We start from the raw sequence: 20,281 nt of genomic DNA, 5'->3' as shown, positions 1-20,281 counted from the left end.
TGTGCGCGAATGTCCGTGGCAAACCTGGCTTTTCAAGAGCCCTATGGAAGCCTCTTCTGTGAGAAGGCTTTGGGCTGGGTCATGTTGAGGACCAGAAAAGCCACCTAAAACAGATGTAAAGAGACTCACTCAAAACACAGGCAGCCTGAAGTCTGTCTTTACAATCATAGAATGGCCTAGGCTGGGAGAGACCTTAGAGATCGTCTAATCCATAGGCAGGGCTGCCTCTCAGCTGGACCAGGTTACTCAAGGCCTTGAACATCTCCAGGGAGCAGGCATCCACAACCTCTCACTAATGAGAATGGCTCTCCAAGAGAATTTCTTCAACATGCCAAGTGTGTTGTCCCCACATCACTCATGGCTTGTTAGGCTCCAGCTTAGAGAGTCTCAGTCCTCTGTGATGGCTGCTCAGCTTTCAGCTGCAAGTGGCTGCTCAGTTGTTCAAGTGAACAGCTTATGAACACCCCACAGGCACAATTCCACTCCAACCCAGTCACTGAAAGTTATGATTCTGTATTTGCAGAACTTCTGATCAGTTTATGAATGATTCATGGAAGGAGAAGCCTAAACAGACTATGAATATCATTTGCAAGCAATAACTGAACCAGTTTCATCCCCCAGAGTGAGGTCCTTCTAGTCTCATCTGTACCTCATGATAGCCTGCAGAGCAAGCGATGGGTGCTGTGTTGTGAGTGATCATAGAATCACAGCATGGGCACGGTTGGAAGAGACCTCAAGGATCATCTAGTGGTGGTCACTCTGGCTAGTGAGCTTACCTTGTGCACTGGCAGAGGCTCAGCACCCTGCCCAGTGAGCTGCAACCAGCCTCAGCACCCACCAGGGCACACGCAGTCACTGTTTGCTTACACTGTGCTCCCTGGGCAGTGCCACCTTACAGCTGGAGCTGCAAAGCACACTTGTCAGCGTTGGATTTGTCCTGGACTATGAAGCCAAGCTGGAGAAAACTTTAATTGGCCACATCTGGAGTACTGTGAAAAAACTTCAATTGGCTGCATCTGGAGTACTGTCTCCAGTTCTAGGCCACATCGTTCAAGAGGGACATAGAGCTGCTTGAGAGAGTCTAGTGCAGAGCCACAAAGATGATGAAGGAAAGGAAACATCTCTCTTATGAGGAGAGCCTGAGGGAACTGGGGCTCTGCTGCGTGGAGGAGACTGAGAGGTGACCTCAGCAATGGTTATAGAGATGCACAGAGTGAGTGCCAGGAAGATGGGGCCAGGCTCTGCTGGGTGATGCCTGATGACAGCACAAGGGGCAAGGAGTGAAGCTGAGGCATAGGAAGTTCCGTGGAAACATGAGGAGGAACTTTTAACCTGTGAGGGTGACAGAACACTGGAGCAGGCTGCCCAGGGGGTTGTGGAGTCTCCCTCTCTGGAGATATTAAAAACATGCCCAGAAGAATTCCTCTGTGAACTGGTATAGGAGATCCTGCTCTGGCAGGGGGGGTTGACCGGATGAGCTTTCCAGGTCCCTTCCAGCCCCTGACAATCTGATTCTGTGATTCGGCGACACTCCCAGGTGGCTCAGGACCTCCCTCTGCTGACTTTGTTAGGTGTGCAGGGATCTTCAATCTCTGTGCTCTTGGGGCACTTAAATCGCCTGCTGCGGCTGCAGCTCTGCCCACACTTGGCCTGCCTCTGTTCGAGAGATGCTGGCTGAGGGGAGGAGGAGGGGACGCTCAGTTTCTGCTCTCCAGGAGCCACCGCTCCGTCCAGCGCCGGTCCTCTGACCCGCCGCGGAGGCAGAACAGCTCCGGAGGCTGAGACCGCGGGCACAGCTCTGCAGTGACACAGGGAAGGTGCTGCCTGAACACAAAGGGCAGACTGTCACATAACTGGGTGCAAACAGAGCTGAGAGAGGTGCCGAGTGGTGGAGCTCAGCTCCTGCAGCTAGGCAGCTGGATGCATGCAGGAGCCAAGAGAGAGGAGCAGCCGGGCACAAATGCTGTCTTGGAGCCAAGGGTGAAAGACACGGGTCCTTGCCCTGGGTCTGTAGCCCTGGAGGGGAGTAATTTACACCTCTCACCAAAGCTGGCATCCAGTGTCAACTGCCTTCAGAAACAGAGTGGGAGATAGCAGAGATGCTGCTCATGTGTGATTTATTATTGCAATTCCTCTCCCACCTGGATTTCAGTGAAAGTTCTGGAGGGATGTTTGGGGTTTTTTCACTCCCTTTTTGAACTGGGTCGGTAATGGAAGTCTGTAACTAAGCCCAGGGGTGCTTCATGAGTTCCTGCAGTCAACCACAACACAATGACAGAAGGCTTCTGGCTCCCCACTGCATGGTGTCTTTTGCTGAGGGCTGAGTTTCCTCCCCAGTTTCTTCTCAGTGCCAAATGTCTGAGATCAGCAGCAGTGCAGCTGGGAACAGCTGTGTCCCAGTGAGTTAGCAAGCAGCAGGATGGCTGAGGTGGCTTCTGGATGTATGAACAGGAAAAGGCAGAGTCCTTCACGAGACCCAAGTGACAACGTTGGAAAGCCCAGGTAAACTTCAGGGCAAAAAAGCCCCTCTCCAGGCCTGATGTGGAGGGAGCACAGATCAAATGAAGCACAAGGTAGGGACTGTTGTTCAAAGGTAAGCTAAGAATCCAGTTAAAAACTTGCAATCAGATTGACCAAGAAATCTGAGTGACCTCATATCCCTACCCCTTGCTTGACTTTACACTTGCTACAGCTGTGTAAGCTATGCAGGAGTAATTGCATCCCCCAGAAGAAGACAGCTGGCAGTTGGACTGGGTGATCTCAGAGGCCTTTTCCAACCAAAACAATTCTAAGACAAAAAAAGAAGAGACAAGTTCTGATAGGTGATCTGTTGAAAATCTCTTCCCTCAGCTGGGAACAGGGTGCAAGTGGCTAACTGAGCCATAGGTGCTCTGAGCAACAGATAAGGCCAGCAGCAGTTCCACAGATGAAACAGCCCAGAGTCCAGTTCCTTCTGCAGACCCACTCCAGCCCTGCTCACACTGCAGCTCTCACCTCTCTTTCTCTCAAAACCTACCATAAGCCCAGGCTGAGCTTTCTGAAAGGCCCTCACTCTGTGGCCCACATGCCTGTGGCTGCTGGAAGGGCACTCACTCATTTCTTCTCAGTGTGTATTGTGCTAAGGAGATTTCTTACCAGCCACCTTGAGCTCTGACATCTCTTTAGGTGTACATGACAAGAGTCAGCCACTGGAAAAAGGAGAAGAAAAGGTAGGATTTAGGTAGTCATGCTACAATAAGCCTTCAGATCTTGGTACCTTTAGTCTGGAGAAGAGGAGGCTGAGAGGAGATTTCATCACTCTCTTCAACTCCCTAAAAGGAGACTGGAGGGAGGTGGGGGACATTCTGTTCTCCCTAGTATCAGGGAATAGGATGAGAATAAATGGCCTGAAATTGTGCCAGGGGAGGTTGAGGTTGGAGATTAGGAAGAATTTCTTTCCTGCAAGGGTGATCAGGCATTGGAACAGGCTGCTCGGGGAGGTGGTGGAGTCCCCATCCCTGGAGGTGTTCAAGAAACCTGTGGACATGGCAGTCTGGGACATGATTTAATGTCCATTGTGGTGTTAGGTCAGTGGTTGGACTGGGTGATCTTAGAGAGCTTTTCCAACCAAACAGATTCTGTGAATCACAGCATTCTCTAGGTTGTGACCTAGTGACTGTGGTTAGTTCAGAGGGGCTGGAACTGCCTTAGTCACACTTCAGACTCAGAAACACTTCCTGTGTGTTCCTTTCCATGACAAATCGTTGCAGGAGCAGTTGCTGGGAGAGGATGGCACCTGTGTCATTGAAACAGAAGGCACAGCAAGCTCTGTGTAAACAGGTCCAGAGCCTTTGCTTGCAAACTTTGCTCAGTACTCAGTGCAAAACCACTGTGATGAACTATGAGGCACTGAACTAACCCCAGAGTGTAAACAGGAGCCAGCAAGGTTGTAAAATGTTCTTTGTAGGGGCGGGGGCTAAAAAAAGAAGCAACGTTTTTAAACACTGAGTTGTCAAACAACAGTCCCCAGACTGATAAAACGCAGCACTCGGGCGTATCACTATGGAGCACAGCAGGATTCCTGCTTCAGACTAGCTGATAAAAAGCTTGATGTGTCCCCATTCAGCCAGATACCCTCCAGGCTGTGCTTTAAGACAAACAGCAGCAGCAAGCATTTGTCTGCTGTTGCTTGCTTAAAGCCGAGATGTTTTGCAATGCAGAATTAACAGATGGGGCAGGAAGAAAGGAAGGCATGAATGGTGGGTTGGGTTTGTTCGGTTTGAGGTTTCCTGTCACTTGTGACTTACTTGCTCCAAGTCACTTCGAGCAATGTTTCCAGCAAGGACAGGCTGGCATCTGTAAGGGAAGACTGTGGACATGGATGGCCACTGCTGAGCTGTGCTCACCTTGATCAGGCTGCACGACTGGGACCAGAGAACCCCAGGGAATCACCTGCCACCCATCACCCACCCACCCTCACCACTGCTGGTGTCAGAGACAAAACCCCTGGCAACATCTGTCAGACATTATTGTTAAAAGCATACACAGTGGTCCCACTTTGGACCCAGAGAGAAGGAAGAAGCAGTCTTACCTCTGCTGATGTCACTGAAATTTGTGACCCACCCTCTGCTAAGTTTTGAAATGCACCTAGGGGTAGAAGAGAGAAAAACTTCATGAAGAGGAAGCAGGAAAGCAACACAGGCATGCACCTGGGTGGAGGCAATTTCAAGCATGAATACAGGCTGCATTATGAGTGGATTGAGAGCAGCCCTGTGGAGGACTTGGGGGTACTGGTGGATGAAAATCTGGACACAAGACAGCACTTGCAGCCCAGAAGGCAAATGGCAGCCTGGGTTGCATCAAAAGAAGCATAGCTAGCAGTTCAAGAGAGGGCATTCTGCCACTCTGCTCTGCTGAGACCTCACCTGCAGTGCTGTGTCCAGCTCTGGGGTCCCCAATGTAAGAAGCATGTGGACTTGCTTGAATGGGTCCAGAGGAGGGCCACAACAATGGTCAGAGGACTGGAATACCTCCCCTGTGAGACCAGGCTGAGAAAGTTGGGGCTGTTCAGCCTGGAGAAGGCTCCAGGGAGACCCTGTTGTGGCTTTCCAGTGGTTAAGGGGGGGTGGGGGAGGCCTACAGGACATATGGGGAAGAACTCTTTAGTGTAGGATGAAGGGCAACAATGTTAAGCTGAAAAAGGGTAGATTTAGATTAGATATAAGGAAGAAGTTCTTTACTGTGTGATAAGGCACTGAAACAGGTTGCCTGGAGAAGTTGTGGATGCACCATCCATGGAAGTGTTGGATGGGGTTTTGAACAAGCTGCTCTAGTGGGAGGTATCCTTGCCTATGGCAGGGAGGTTGGAACCAGGTGATCTGTAAGGGCTCTCCCAGCCCAGCCCATTCTGTGATTGTCTGGTGAGGCTGTGGCAGCTGAGGAGCAGAGCTGCAGTTCACAGAATCACAGAATGGTCTGGGTTGGAAGGGACCTCCAAAGACCATTCAGTCCACTCCTCCTTGCAGCCAGCAGGGACATCCTCAGCTAGATCAGGTTGCCCAGAGTCCCTGTCCAACCTCAGCTGGAATATTTCCAGGCACGGGGCCTCAACCAACTCTCTGACAGCCTGTTCTAGTGTTCCACCACCCTCGTGGTGCAGAACTTGTTCTGACCAGATAGAAATAAAAGCTGAAGCACAAATTAAACTGGCAGAGGGGAGACTGAAACTGCATGTTAGGAAGAAGCTCTTTGCAGTGAGGGTGGTGAGACACTGGCACAGGCTGCACAGGGAGCTCTGAGTTCCTGTGCTGAGATGCTCTGCCTGGCTCAGGTGTCCCTCTGCACTGTCCTACCCAGCCATAGCTCATTTTTGTGCCAGCTGCCCCTCTGCCTGGGCCCTGAGAGGACATCCTGCCTGCAGGGCCAGACTCTAGCAGCAGTGTGGGGACAAGGAGTGCTCAATGTGACTGCTTTCATCTGCTCTCAGAGTTTGTTGCAGCTGTACCTCCTGCCCGGTGACTGGCAGGGGGTGGGAGAACTAATGAAACACATCTTCCCACAGGGAAGCTTTCTGTTGGTCCTTTGCCACCCTCTTTGGCAGTGAGTGATCACAGCGTGCCCTGAAGAAAGCCATTCTCCCCAAGTCGTTAGTATGCCTGGAAAGCTTTTCCCAGGGAATCTAATTGCAGCTGCTGCTGTTACTCAGCTGAAGTTGGAAATTAACGTGGCTGAGAGTTTTCTGACGGAGCACTCTGCCATCAGAACGTTTAAACCCCTTCGAATATTGATATTCCACGTGCACATGCATGCTGCAGCTTGTCTAGGAGAAACAGTCAAAGCCAAAGTCTTGGGAGAAAGGCAAAACACAGCATTTTGAGCTCTTCTTAATTTATCTTGCAATTACTTTTCTCCTGGAAATAACACCCCTGAAAAGTTGAAACACATTTTAGCCTTAGCTTTGAGTAATACATTTCTCCACGAGCCTGTTTCCTATCCTGGATGAAAAGAGCCTTGGTAAGACCGTGCCTAGCTTTAGCCAAGGGTGCAAGGCTGCTAGGAGGGTGTGGGAACAGGGCAGGAGGGCAAATTGCTTCTCTGCTCCCTAAGGAGGCAACCAGAGCTACCTGGATAGTGCAGAGCAGCGTGAAGTAGTGAGGAAAGGTGTCACAATCAACCACACCCAGTCCACACTGCTTCGAGGAAAGGCACACAGCAAGGAAATCCCCAAGCTGCACCCAGCCACTTGACAAGGTTGTGTTTGCAGGGCTGGGCTTGCACCCAGCAGTCTTTTTAGGAACGAATGGTGGCACTGAAGTTACCTCCTCTGGGCAGAGTTAAGTGCCCCTTAACTGCTTCATTAACTCCAGTTAAATAGGGTTTGCAAAGAAGCTGCTGCTTTTGATCTGGGTCTCATCTCTGGCTATCTTCAAAGGATGAGTAATGATTTAATGGGACAGACTTTATCTCTGCTGCATTCACATGAAGGTAGGCTGCCTTTTATTCCCACCTGGCACCCTTATCTTCTCCCTTAACACTCCTGTTCACAGTGATTTGAAAAGCCTGAGAAAGGTATTCCACAGGAAACCTTCTGTAAAGTGGTAAGTGAAAGAGTTGACAGCATTTTAAGATTCATGGATGCATAGAATGGTTTAGGTCGGAAAGGACCTTAAAGGTCATCTAGTTCCAGCCCCCTGCCATGGGCAGGGACACCGCCCACTAGAGCAGCTTGCTCAAGGGTCTGTCCAGCTTGGCCTTGAACACCATCAGGATGGGGGCATCCACGATCCTTCTGGGCAACCTCTTCCAGCATCTCACCGTCCTAAGCTTCCTAATCTGCCCTCCTCAAGCTTCAATCCATTCCCTCTCATCCGATCACTACAAGCCCTTGTAAAAAGCCTCTCCACAGCTCTCCTAGAGCCCCCTTCAGGCACTGGAAGGTCTCCCCAGAGCCTTCTCCAGGCTGAACAGCCATAACGCTCTCAGCCTGTCCCCATAGGGGAGTGTCTCCAGCCCTATGATGATCTTTGTGGCCTCCTCTGGACCTGCTCCAGCAGTTCCACATACCACTTATGCAGGGGACACCAGATCTGGATGCAGTGCTCCAGGTGGGGTCTCAGCAAAGCAGAACAAAGAGGCAGAAGCCCCTCCCTGTGCTGCTGCTCTCCCTGCTTTGGATGCAGCTGCCTTCTGGGCTGCCATCAACCACTGCTGGCTCATGGGGAGTTTCTCATCAGCCCTCAAGTCCTCCTTCAGGCTGTTCTTAAGCCACTGCTCACTCAGCCTCTACTTAGGTGAAACTTTCAGAGCTTCCTTGTCACAGGGATGTGAAGGAGGTGGCTTTGCACTGACACTTAAAATATAAGAGGATCTTTTTTTGAGATGGGAAACAAATACCATGGTACTAATTATGGCATAAGACTTTTCATCTACAGCAAGTGATGTGTATAATCACCCCAAATGGGTGTTTACAAGCTGGCTGTTTTGTAATGAAAACATTAAAATCAGCACACGCTCTGACTTCCTGAGCAGCTCCTGCTCTGCTCCCTTGAAATGGGCTTTTAGGCAGTGCCATCTAGGCAGAAACACTGACCATAAAACATCAGTGGTAAGAGCACATGGGAGGAAATGAAAACTCATTTTTCCAGAAGCTCATCCCAAAGATTAACTAAATTGCTGTGGCAATATTCTAGCACGTGGGTAGCAATTGCTGGGTTTAACTACCATGTTTCCAGTCCAAATGCTTGTTATTAGAGTAGTAAAAATTATGCTTTTGTGAACCAGAATTCCATTTACTTGCAGGCAAAGGCTTAGTTACAGACACTCTCTCCTTGCAGCTGCCAGACTGCATGCAGCAGAGGGCATGAGTTTGTTTATCTGCTGAGAAGGGTCTCAGACCTTACCAACAAACTGAAGGGAGCTTTGCTGAAGTTGGTGGAAAAAGGCCTTTTATAGCTAGCAATAACAAAAGCACCTCCCTTGCTGCAGTTAAGGCTTCTTTGACTTTCAACCCAAAGAGCTGACTCTAACCAAAAGAGAAAGCTTTCCACTTCAGATATGTTGCCTCTTGCCTCATTCCTCTTTGCTGGGCATGAATTCGTGGTACCAGCCTCATGGTGGTACCAGCAATGCTCCTCATCACCCTGAAGGAAGCTCTGTTGTAGACCAGGATGCTCAAGCCTGTGTGGAAGGCCATAAGCACACAAGGGGACATCCCAAGTTTAGAAAATGAGCCTTAGTGCATAGGAGCCCTGCAGACAAGCCTGTAGAGGCCAGGCTAGATCCATGCAGCACAAAAGGGCTGGTAGCTGAAGAAGCTCTGGATGTCACAAAACGCATCGAGTTGGAAGTGGCTCCCAAAGGTCATCTTGTCCAACCCTCCTGCAGTCAAAAGGGACATCTCCAACTAGGTCAGACTGCTCAGGGCTATATGAGGTCTGATCTTGAATGCCTCCAGGGATGAGCCTCAACCACATCCCTGGGCAGCCTGTTCCAGTATTTCACCACACTCATTGTGCAGAACTCCCTCCTGATGTCCAACCTAAATCTCCCCTGCTCCAGTTTCAAACCACTGCCCCTCATCCTATCATTACAAGTCCTCCTAAGCAGTCTGTCCTCAGCCTTCCTGTAGGTCCTCAGGTGCAGAACCTCAGCAGGAAAAAACTTTTCCATGGCTCCTTCTGCAGGGAAACATGGCAGTGTGTTGCCACTGCAGCCCACAGGCACTCTTGATGGGAAACTGAGGGCCAACTGTGGGGCAGCCTTCCTTCTGGCCCCTTTCAATGAGGGCATCTGCCCTGGTGAGACCACACCTGGAATACTGTGTCCAATTTTGAGCTCCTCAGTTCAAGAGAGACAGGGACCTGCTGGAAAGAGTCCATTGCAGAGCCACAAGGATGGCTGGGGGACCTGAGCATCTCCCCTACAAAGAGAGACAGAGAGACCTGGGGCTGTTTAGTCTGGAGAAGAGAAGACTGAGAGGAGATCTGATTTACACAAGTGATACAGTTAAAGGGGTGGGTGTCAAGTGGATGTGGCCATCTCTTTTTGCTGGTCAGCAGCAATAAGACAAGGAGCAATAGCTACAAACTGAAACATAGAAGGTTTCACCTCAACATAAGGAGAAACTTCTTTACAGTGAGGGTGGCAGAGCACTGGAGCAGGCTGCCCAGAGAGGTTGTGGAGTCTCCTTCTCTGGAGACTTTCAAAACCTGCCTGGATGCATTCCTGTGTAGACTACCCTAGGGGATCCTACCTTGGCAGGGATGTTGGACTGGCTGATCTCTGGAGGTCCCTCCCAACCTCTAAAGCTTTGTCATTCTGTGATTCCCAGCTGCTGCTTTCTCTCTGCTCTAAACTGCTCTCTACCAGCTGGTTGCTCCTGTGGGCAGCAGACAAATCTGGCTTCTGGCTAACAGCCTGCCCAAAGGGATGCCTGGGCCATGCCTGGGCTTTGGGTCTCTTTGTTATTTCCAAGCTGTGCTGTTAGGCCATGTATGCATTGTGTAGGCTCTACACAAATGTTCCTTGACTGAAGGCCAACAGCACTCAGGCTTAGATCAGCAATAGTGTGGCCAGCAGGGCCAGGGCAGAGACTGTCACCACATATGCTGGCATTGGTGCGCCAGCACCATGAATCCTGTGTTCAGTTTTGGGCCTCTCACTCTGAGGAGGACATTGAGGGGCTGGAAGATGTCCAGTGAAGAGGAAAAATACTGTTGAAGCATCTCCAGTACAAGTATTGTGAGGAGCAGCTGAGGGAACTGGGGTTGTTTGGCATCGAAGAGAGGAGGATGAGGGGAGACCTCCTCACTCTCTACAGTTCCCTGAAAAGAGGTTGGATAGAGGCAGGATTTCGACTCTTCTCCCAAGGAACAAGAGATAGGATAAGAAGAAACAGCCTCAAGTTTAACCAGTGGAGATTTAGGTTGGACATGAGGAACAATTTCTTCCCCAAAACAGTTGTCAACTGCTCAGGGCAGTGAAGTCTCCATCCCAAGGAGGGACAGAAAAGCCACATAGATGTGGTGCTGAGGGATACGGTTCAGCGGTGACCTGGCAGTGCTGGGTTAAGGGTTGCCCTTAATCATCTTAAAGTTCTCTTCCAACCAAAACGATTCTGTGACAATCAGGTGTAGCATCATGTCCCTTGCCTCCCACTGCTTCCCTCAGCCTGGTTTTGCCAGCTGCCCTGCCAGGCACCAGGGCTGAGACTCACGGGTCATGGTTTTGAGGCGCAGCAGGCAGCAGACGAAGTCGGAGAAGCCAACTCTGCCGGCGGTGTCGCCATAGCGCAGGACCAGCAGGCGCAGCAGCTGCTCGCTGACGGCCAGACCTGCAGGAGGACGAGGACAGACAGGGTGTGGGGACACACTGCAGGAACGTGGACCAGCTCTGATGGCCCTACAAAGATGCTGAGGCCCTTCCTCTTGTGCCAGGTCGCGTGGCCCTGGACAGCAGCTTGCCTTTTGCCAGCTTGGTGCATGAGAGTCAAAGTAGGGAGATGACAAATCCTGGTGAGGTTGCACCACCAATACTGGTTTTAGTTTGGGACCCTCACTACAGGAAGGACATTGAGGAGCTGGAGTGTGTCCAAAGAATGCAACAAGGCTTGTGAAGGGTGGAGAACAGTGCTGGTGAGGAGCAGCTGAAGGAACTGGGGTTGATTAGTCTGGAGGAGGCTGAGGGGAGACCTCATTGCTCTCTACAGCTCCCTGAAAGGAGGTTGGAGGGGGGTGGGGTTGGTCTCTCTAGTATCAGGTGATAGAAGGAGAGAAAATGTCCTGAATTTGTGCCAGGGGAGGTTTAGGTTGGAGGTTAAAAAAAATGTCTTTCCTGCAGCAGTGGTCAGGCATTGGACCAAGCAGCCCAGGTAGGTGCTGGAGTCACCATCTCTGGAGGTGTTCAAGCAACCTGCAGACACAGCATTTGGGGATGTGGTTTAACGTGCATGGTGGTGTCGGGTGGCTGGTCAGAATGGATGATCTTAGAGGACTTCTCCAATCAAACCAATTCACCAATATGAAATCCTTCCAGCCTCTTACTCAGGTGGTGGCTTAGGTCAGCAGGCAGGAAAGCTTGGGCTCACTAATCTACTGCTCTCTTGCTTTGCCTTTCAAGCTTTTGTGTTCTCCAAGAAAGGGTCATCTGCTTGGGCTCAGAACCACTGGAGCCTGTGAACAGCACTTGTGACACCGCCCAGGAGGTGCTGCAGGCTCTGCATGCCTGGGAGTCTTAATTCTTCCATTTCCCCTTCTACTAGAAAATGGTGAAGGGTTCATTTCTTTATTTCATATTTTCTTCTATTAGCTGATGATTCAGTGTTTGTGCCACAGCCTCTGTGCATGGGAATTGGTATTCAGTTGAATGAGCAACAGCAAAAAAAAAATACTGCCTTTTAGAGTGAATCTTTTATCAGTTAAAGAAAACTCCCCTAAGTGTGCTGGCTATGTCAGAAGAGTGATTTAAATATATTTTGCACTAAAAGCTGGTTTGCTAAACAAAAGAGACGTTTTCTGCAGAGAATTGGGTTGCTAGCTTCAGTTCAATGCATTCCATGACTTTTCAGGAAAGTCTCATTTGCTCCCCCCCCAGTTTTCAATGGCTCAGATAGAAGAGAAAGGATTTTCCTGGATACATATATATATGTATATTTAACTAGCTCTCTTCTTTCCAGTTTTAAATGGAGCTAAATTAGGTGCATGGGAAGAAAAGAAGGAAGCACTTTCTCTACACCTATACAGGAGGAGATGCTACCAGTAGAGATGAGGTCTGTTGGAGGGCCACAAAGATGATCCAAGGGCTGGAGCACCTCTGCTGTGAGGATAGGCTGAAAGGGCTGGAGTTCAACCTGGAGAAGACTCTGGGGACATCTTAGAGGTGCCTTCCACTACCCGAAGGGATAGAATCATAGAATCAAGCAGGTTGGAAGAGACCTCCAAGCTCAGCCAGTCCAACCTAGCACCCAGCCCTGTCCACTCAACCAGACCATGGCACTAAGTGCCTCAGCCAGGCTTTGCTTCAACACCTCCAGGGACAGTGACTCCACCACCTCCCTGGGCAGCCCATTCCAATGCCAATCACTCTCTCTGCCAACGACTTCCTCCTAACATCCAGCCTAGACCTCCCCTGGCACAACTTGAGACTGTGTCCCCTTGTTCTGTTGCTGGTTGCCTGGCAGAAGAGACCAACCCCACCTGGCTACAGCCTCCCTTCAGGTAGTTGTAGACAGCAATGAGCTCTGCCCTGAGCCTCCTCTTCTGCAGGCTGCACACCCCCAGCTCCCTCAGCCTCTCTCACAGGGCTGTGCTCCAGGCCTCTCACCAGCTTTGTCCCCCTTCTTTGGACACCTCCCAGTACCTCAGCATCTTTCTTGAATTGAGGAGCCCAGGTCAGTAAGGACAAAAGGTGAGCCATCCAGCCACAGCTCCCCATGGTGCAAACACAACACAATTTCAGGCCATTTCCTCTCATCCTATCACTTGATAAGTACGTGATAGGAGCTTGAGATGCTCTGGCTGCATGAACCTAGATGGAGGTGGTCTTCCACAGGAAGCTGATACACAGTGCTAAGTATTTCAATCATGGAAATACATTGGGCTTAGACATTTCAAATGAAGATGAACCTGATTTTAGATTTCTTTTTTTCCTACAAGTAGAAGTTAGCAATTAAAAAAAAAACCTAATAACTGAAATTTCTTCTCTAATTTTAAATCACTGCCAGGCCCCACTGTAGTAGTGAGCAATGAATTATATCTCATTTTTAACCTCCTGAAAGCAGTAGGGAACTTAATCAGACTCTCTCTGGAGAGCAGATTCCAACAAGCATTGCATTGCTGCTTACAAGGTGTTAGAATCTTGTCCTGCAACAGGAAAACATTCATCATGGTCAGCCTGGGATGTACTTGCTCTGAAATCTGCTCACCTGGTAACAGCTTTCACCTCACCTCACCGACAAGGCAGAAGTGGCAGTGGCATTTCGGTTAGGTGCCGAAGCTGGTTTGGAAGGTTACTCCCCACCCTTTTTGTCTGCTGGATTTCTCACTCTGGCTTTAACCAAGCTTTAAAGTATGAATTTCATGCTTCTTTTTTTTTTTGGTTTTCTCCCCAAACTGTTTTGATGCATTTAATATTGCCAGTGAGGAGTTTCTGAGTACAGCAGGCTCCTGCTTGCAGGGCATGTGATGGTTTGGGTGTTACCTGTCCCCCCCAACACCTAAGAAAATCACCCAGACTCGACTCAGCCAAGCTGGAAATTGAAGAATGAAGCTATATTTACAGCTCAGCACAATAGCCAAGCAGGTATTTGCAATATATGCAAGTTAAAAAGTAATACAGAAACACAGCAGCCTTCCCAGAAAGCAGAGTCCCCAGGAGGGGCTCCCAACCATCCTTCCACCTTCTCCCACCCCTCTACCTTACCCCAGACTTTGCCTTATGTTCAAGGTGAGTTTGGAGGATTAGCCACAGGGGTTAGGAAGCAGAAGGATTAGTTAGACAGACAGCAGGTTAGAGAGAGAAGTGCAGCCCAAAGCCAGAGAGCAAACTCTGCATTATCTATGTTTGTGTTCTTGTTCTTATCCATCTCAGCAAGCCTATGAGTGCAGCAGACATCAGCATTGTTTCCTTTTCACAGCCTATAGTCTAGTTCTCACCAAAATATCCCAGCTGGGCTCAAACTAGCACAGGGCAGCACTGGCTTTTCATGCAGCTAGCCTGGTTTCTTCTGGCAGTGTGCTGGTGTGAGGCTAATTATTTTAATGATTAAAAATTAGATTATAGGCTGTGAAAAGGAAACAGAGGTGATGTCTGCTTCGCTCACAGATTTACTGAGACAAAAAAACAAGGACACAAACACAGATAGGACAGAGTCTCTACCTGCCAGAGTTGGTGTCTGTGTTTTCTCCCTGGGCTTCTCTTGCATAACCCAACGAGTCATTCTGCTTCTAACCCCCTTTGCCCATCCTCCAAACTCACCTTGCACATAAGGCAGACTCTGGGGTAAGGCAGAGGGGTGAAAAGAAGGTGGAAGGGTGGTTGAGAGACCCTCCTGGGGGCTCTGGTTTCTGGGAGGGCTGTTGTGTTTCTGTATTACTTTTAAGTTGTATAATTCTGTATAGAGCTGCATATATCCATAACAGATTGTAAATACCTGGTTGTGTATTGTGCTAAGCTGTGAATATAGAGCTTCATTCCTTAGCTTCCAGCTGGCTGAGTCTAGTCTGGGTCATTTCATTTCATTTCATTTCATTTCATTTCATTTCATTTCATTTCATTTCATCACAGGCAGAAAATCTGACCCATAGTTATGCTTCAAAGCATTAAGACAGCAGTGAAAATTAGGCAGACACTTAAGTGTTTAGGTGGGGAAAGCACAGAGCACTTGAGGGAACAGCTGGCCAGGAGCTGTGTTTAGTTGTATTTGTGTCACTCTCAGAGGTAGCACCAACCTCCCAAGTGCCTTATGGGGCTGTCCACCCCTTCCTGCTTAAAAGCCAGGACAGGGATCATCCTGCTGCAAAACCAGGTTGAAATGCCCCAGAGGGTGGCAAAATGAACTTAGAATTTTTTTCCTCCCTCTACTCAGAACTGCTTATAGCCTGGAACAGAGAAAGTTCCTCCTCAACAGGAGGATATGTGTTAATGAAGGCCTGCAGTGATAGCACATGGGGCAATGGTTTGAAAGTAAAGAACAGATTTAGATTGGATGGTAGGAAAAAAAATGAGAGTGGCTGAGCCAGTGCCAACAGTTTGGCCTGAGAGGTTGGTGAGGCTACATCCCTGGAGGTATTCAAGGTGAGGCTTGACTGGGCTCTGGGCAACCTGATTTGGTTGACGATGTCCCTGCTCATTGCAGGGAGATTGGATTAGATGACTTTTAAAGGTCCCTTCCAACCCAAGTGATTCTGTGATACTATTAAAAACATCTTGACTGCAAGGGTCCTGGAGCATTGGAGCAGGCTGCCCAGTGAGATCGTGGAGTCTCCTTCTTGGGAGACATGCAGGACCCATCTGGATATGTTCCTGAGCGACCTGCCCTAGGTGACCCTGCTCTGGCAGTGGGATTGGACTTGATGATCTCTGGAGGTCCATTCCAATCCCACCCATTCAGTGATTCTGATTCCAACATGCAGTGAGTTTGCCACTGAGCAGTGCCCTTTTCTCTCCTCAAAAAGCTGCACTGGTTTGGCTGTCAGGACTCCTCAGTGGACAATCTCCCTCCCTGTTTCACACTTCAGTGCCTTGCTCACAGAACGGACCTGGCAGCAAATCCTTTGACATTTGGCACATTGGTCCTGTGCTCCTCAGGCAGATGCTAATGCTCTGCCCACCTCTCAGCAACAAGGACAGAAAATATGACACCTACATCCCCTGAGCTGGGGGCTGTCACATACAGCAACTCTGCAGCAGGTTCCTTGCCCGTCCGAGCTGCAGACAGGAGGAACCATCTCCACTGCAGCCTGCAGGAGTATTGCTGTCTCAGAGCTGTATGTGCTGCACTAAGTCTCTGAAGAGGTGACCCGTCTGAAATGCTTCACTCGAAGGAAGGGGTCCCAAGCTCTCTTGGCAAGTTTCAGCATTGCTGTAGCCAACAGAGGTCAGTGCAAACCACGTAAATGTATGTCGCTGGAGCTTTGCTTTGCAGACTGTCACTGCCCTGGAGAGAAACTGCAGGGGCTGTTCCTTACTCCTTTCCTCTGTTGAATCTTCTGCCCATGACATAGAGACACTGTGGCTAAGTCAGTCTGCCAGCTCTGGCCAGTGCCAGATGCTTCTCTGCATCTCTCTGCTGGCTCCCCAGATGCACCACGAGGGATTTCTCTTCCTGAAATGAGCTCTCTGTGCCAGTGCCCTAAACCAGTGCAAACCTTTGGGCAGCACTGTGCTCTAATTAGCACTTTTGTACAATCCCAGGCACTGGGCTGCATCAAATATAGTGTGACCAGCAGGACAAGGGAGGTGATTCTACCCCTCCACTCTGCTCTCATGAGGCCCCACCTGGAGTATGGTGTCCAGTTCTGGTGCCTCAAGCATAAGAAAGGCATGGAGCTGCTGGAGCACCTCCAGAGGTGGCCATGATCAGAGGGCTGGAGAACTTCCCCTATGGAGACAGGCTGAGAGAGCTGGGGCTGTGCAGCCTGAAGAAAAGAAGGCTCTAGGGAGACCTTAGAGCAGCCCTCTAGTACCTGAAGGGGACCTACAAGAAAGCTGGGGAGGGACTTTTTACAAGGGCTTGTAGTGACAGGGTGAGGGGGAATGGACTGAAGCTGGAGAAGAGCAGATTCAGATTGGAGATTAGGAAGAAATTCTTTCCAGTGAGGGTGGTGAGACAGTGGCACAGGTTGCCCAGGGAGGTTCTGGATGCTGCCTCCCTGGTGGTGTTCAAGACCAGGCTGGATGAGGCTTTAAGCAACCTGATCTAGTGGAAGGTGTCCCTGCCCATGGCGGAGGTTTGGAACTGGATAACCTTTGAGGTCTCTTCCAACCCAAACCATTATTTAATTCTCCTGAAGCTCTTTTTGCTTTCCTCTCTGTTTTCCATCCTTTCCTTCACTGCCAGAGGGACAAGAAAGGGAGCTGCTCAGCACCCGTGGACATACCTGCCATCTGTATTGCACTCTTCAGTTCAGACACATCAAGAAATCCAGAACGGTTTCTGTCTGCCTTGCTGAAAATATCCTAAAAAAAACAGTGAGGAGGCAGATTTCAAGCCCATATCAGCACTTCTCAAGTTTACTGCTGTAGCTAATTATGCTTTCCCTCTTTAGCAAACAGGCTGCAGAGATATTCAGGAGATGAGATGGGGTGGCCATGATCCATTTCCAGAAGCCTCAGGCAGTGTGTTACTGTGTAAGGAACCCCAGAGGTATGGGTGGGTGGAAGCATTTTTGCTCACTCCCTCACACCTCCACTGACACAAAGACATTGTCTATAACACCTGAAACGAGCCAGGAGTCCTGAATCCCCGAATGGTGTGGGAGTCATCTTTCCCAGCTTACTGCTGCAATCCCACAAGCCACACCTGAAGCGTGGCCAGTGGGAAGAGCACAGCTGCTAGATGGGGAAACAAGATCCCACGTCCTAGGTGGCATCTCAGGAAGGATGAAAAGAAGCAAAGTCCACCCAACCCTGAGGATTCAGGAAGCCTTCCTGTCCTGCACCAGGAGTGAGGGAGAAGGATCATGCTCCAGCAGAGGGGTCAGACTTGATGATCATCCAATGGTTTTGTGATCTGATGCAGAGAAACTGCCATGCATGCCCTGGCTCTGAATTCAGGTGGGAACCCTAAGCACCGAGCTGCTGTTCTCACTGCTTTCAGACCTAATGCTTATCCTGGAGCAGAGACATTTCTGCCAGATAGATTTCATTGGATCCCATGCATTTCCAGTGCCAGTGGTGGCATTCAAACAGATTTCCATCAACTCTGAGCCTAACTGGCCTTCTTGCCTTTCCCCACCCTTCTCCTCTTCATCCCCTGTGTTTGAAAACCCTTGGCTGCTCATTTGGAGCACATCACACACACTGCAGCTTGCTGAGGGTTCAGCCTTTGCATGAGAGCAGGAAAATCTGACCCACTGAGCAAACAATCTTTGCAAAGCTTTTCCCCCCAGCACTGCTATCACAGAGCATCTGCACCCTGGTGATGAAAAGCCCAGGAGAGGAGAGAGCATCCCTCATGTACCGTGTACTCAGCGAGGATTTGCCAGAGGCTCCTGAACTCTTGCAGCGTCAGTCGTCCGTTCGAGTGGAGCTGGGAGTCTGGTTAAGGACTTGACAGCTAATGAAAGCTAAACCTGGCTGTCTCTGTTCCCCAGCATGCTGCCTTCACAGAAACACAGACATAAGCTCATCCTCCTCTTACTTTGTGTTGAGAAAGCCAAGAGCTTTTCTGCTCTCAGTTATTCTCAGAGCTAAACTCACCTTCTTCGGCGCATTGTGCAGCTGCTTATTCCTGTGCTCACAAGCAAGAAAATGTTTCTGGTTTATGTGGTGCTTTTAACCACAAAGGACCCTGCAGTGATTGTTCAGCTGACACTGAGCCACCTTGACCCCATGCCCCAGTGTGTGCACCTTGCCTGGCCTCAGTGCTTAGAGTCATAGAATCAGTCAGGGTTGGAAGGGACCACAAGGATCAGCCAGTTCCAACCCCCCTGCCATGGGCAGGGACACCCTACTCTAGAGCAGGCTGCCCACAGCCTCATTTAGCCTGGCCTTAAACACCTCCAGAGACAGAGCCTAAACCACCTCCCTGGGCAACCCATTCCAGCCTCTCACCACTCTCATGATGAACAACTACCTCTTCACTTCCAGTCTGAACCTCCCCATCTCCAGCTTTGCTCCATTCCCCCCAGTCCTGTCACTCCCTGAGAGCCTGAAGTCCCTCCCCAGCTTTTTTGTAGGCCCCTTTCATATCCTGGAAGGCCACAAGAAGGTCACCTCGCAGCCTCCTCTTCTCCAGACTGAACAGCCCCAACTCCTTTAGTCTGTCCTCATAGGAGAGGTGCTATCATCCTTGTGGCCCTTCTCTGGACACACTCCATCAGCTCCACATCCCTCTTGTAATAGGGGCTCCAGGACTGGATGCAGTACTCCAGGTGGGGTCTGACCAGAGCAGAGTAGAGGGGGAGAATTACCTCCCTTGCCCTGCTGCCCACACTTCTCCTGATGCAGCCCAGGCTCTGGTTGGCCCTCCAGGCTGCAAGTGCACACTGCTGGCTCATCCACCAGCACCCCAGTATTAGCACTGGATGCTGGATCCCCTTGGAGCAACAGGCACCAAAGAAGCCAAGAGCACAGGGAGTCAGTCCTGATGCCTGCTGTCTTGAGGCAGTCATAGTCTGAGTCATGCATGTGCCACATGTGAGAAAACTTTTCCCCAGCATGAGCTGTAGAAGCCCAGGGGCATCAGCAGACATCCCTCAAGGATGACTGAAGGATTGTGTCAGTGGACCTGTTCCCTTCCATATACCATCTAGGAGTTCTGAGCAGCACCACAGGCAATTACAGGATCACAGGATATTAGAGGTTGGAAGGGACCCAAGGAGATCATCCAGTCCAACCCCCCTGCCAGAGCAGGACAATGATATCTAACACAGAGGAACACATCCAGACAGGCCTTGAAAGCCTCCAGAGAAGGAGACTCCACAACCTCTCTGGGAAGCTTATTCCAGTGCTCTGTGACCCTTGCAGTAAAGAAAGTTAGTGATAGAACAAGAGGGAATGGCCTCAAGCTGTGACTGGGTAGGTTTAAACTGGACATTAGGAAACATGTTTTTCCCAGCAAAAGTGGTCAGGCACTGGAATGAGCTGCCCAGGGAGATGGTTGAATCAGCAGCCCTGGATGTGTTCAAAGGTCATTTGGATGGGGTGCTTGGGGATATGGTTTAGGGTGCACCCTGGAGAGTAGGGATATTGGTTGGATTTGGTGGTCCTGAGGGACTGTTCCAACCTGAATGTCTTTGTGATTCTGTGAAGCTCAGCCAAGCCCTGGGCCCTGCATGGGGGAAGATGGAAGCAAAGAGTTAGCTGATAGCAGAAGGGTGATCCTCACCTTTCAGCAGACACACCAGAGCCTGGGCACGCATGGCAAAGTCCTGCAAACTCTGTGACCATTATTTATGGAGGATTTGGGCCAATATTTGTTTTCAGGTTCTTACACTGGGATACTCAGCTTAGCCATAACTCAAGGCAGGGATGGGCAGCACCAGGCAAGTTTACTGCTTCTGCTGAAAGGATACATCCATCAGAGCTAAAATGCCTCTGCATGAATCGAAGCTGAATCTTCCTCCCAGGCTGGTCATTTCAT

The 20,281-nt window shown here is 50.0% G+C and overlaps 1 protein-coding gene across 5 annotated transcripts in view; it reads right to left on the bottom strand.

The window, feature by feature from the left end:
* Nucleotides 1-20,281, bottom strand: part of CAPN13 (calpain 13) — a 66,666-nt gene that overhangs the window by 8,408 nt on the left and 37,977 nt on the right. For 2 of the 5 annotated variants that reach the window (XM_064164339.1, XM_064164340.1), the window contains exons 14-20: nucleotides 20,214-20,281; nucleotides 18,158-18,226; nucleotides 17,076-17,154; nucleotides 10,694-10,810; nucleotides 4,571-4,626; nucleotides 4,287-4,335; nucleotides 3,168-3,188 (exon numbers count right to left, since the gene is read on the bottom strand). In XM_064164339.1, the coding sequence (XP_064020409.1) occupies nucleotides 4,297-4,335; nucleotides 4,571-4,626; nucleotides 10,694-10,810; nucleotides 17,076-17,154; nucleotides 18,158-18,226; nucleotides 20,214-20,281 (428 nt within the window). In that variant the 3' untranslated portion in view covers nucleotides 3,168-3,188; nucleotides 4,287-4,296. Of the gene's footprint in view, nucleotides 1-2,100; nucleotides 2,537-3,135; nucleotides 3,189-4,286; nucleotides 4,336-4,570; nucleotides 4,627-10,693; nucleotides 10,811-17,075; nucleotides 17,155-18,157; nucleotides 18,227-20,213 lie in introns of those variants that run through there. The other 3 variants (XM_064164342.1, XR_010307016.1, XM_064164341.1) reach the window with 3 other exon arrangements.

Source organism: Pogoniulus pusillus, chromosome 25, assembly GCF_015220805.1.
Source record: "Pogoniulus pusillus isolate bPogPus1 chromosome 25, bPogPus1.pri, whole genome shotgun sequence".
NCBI lineage: Eukaryota > Metazoa > Chordata > Aves > Piciformes > Lybiidae > Pogoniulus > Pogoniulus pusillus.
This window is presented reverse-complemented; position numbering and strand designations above follow the sequence as displayed.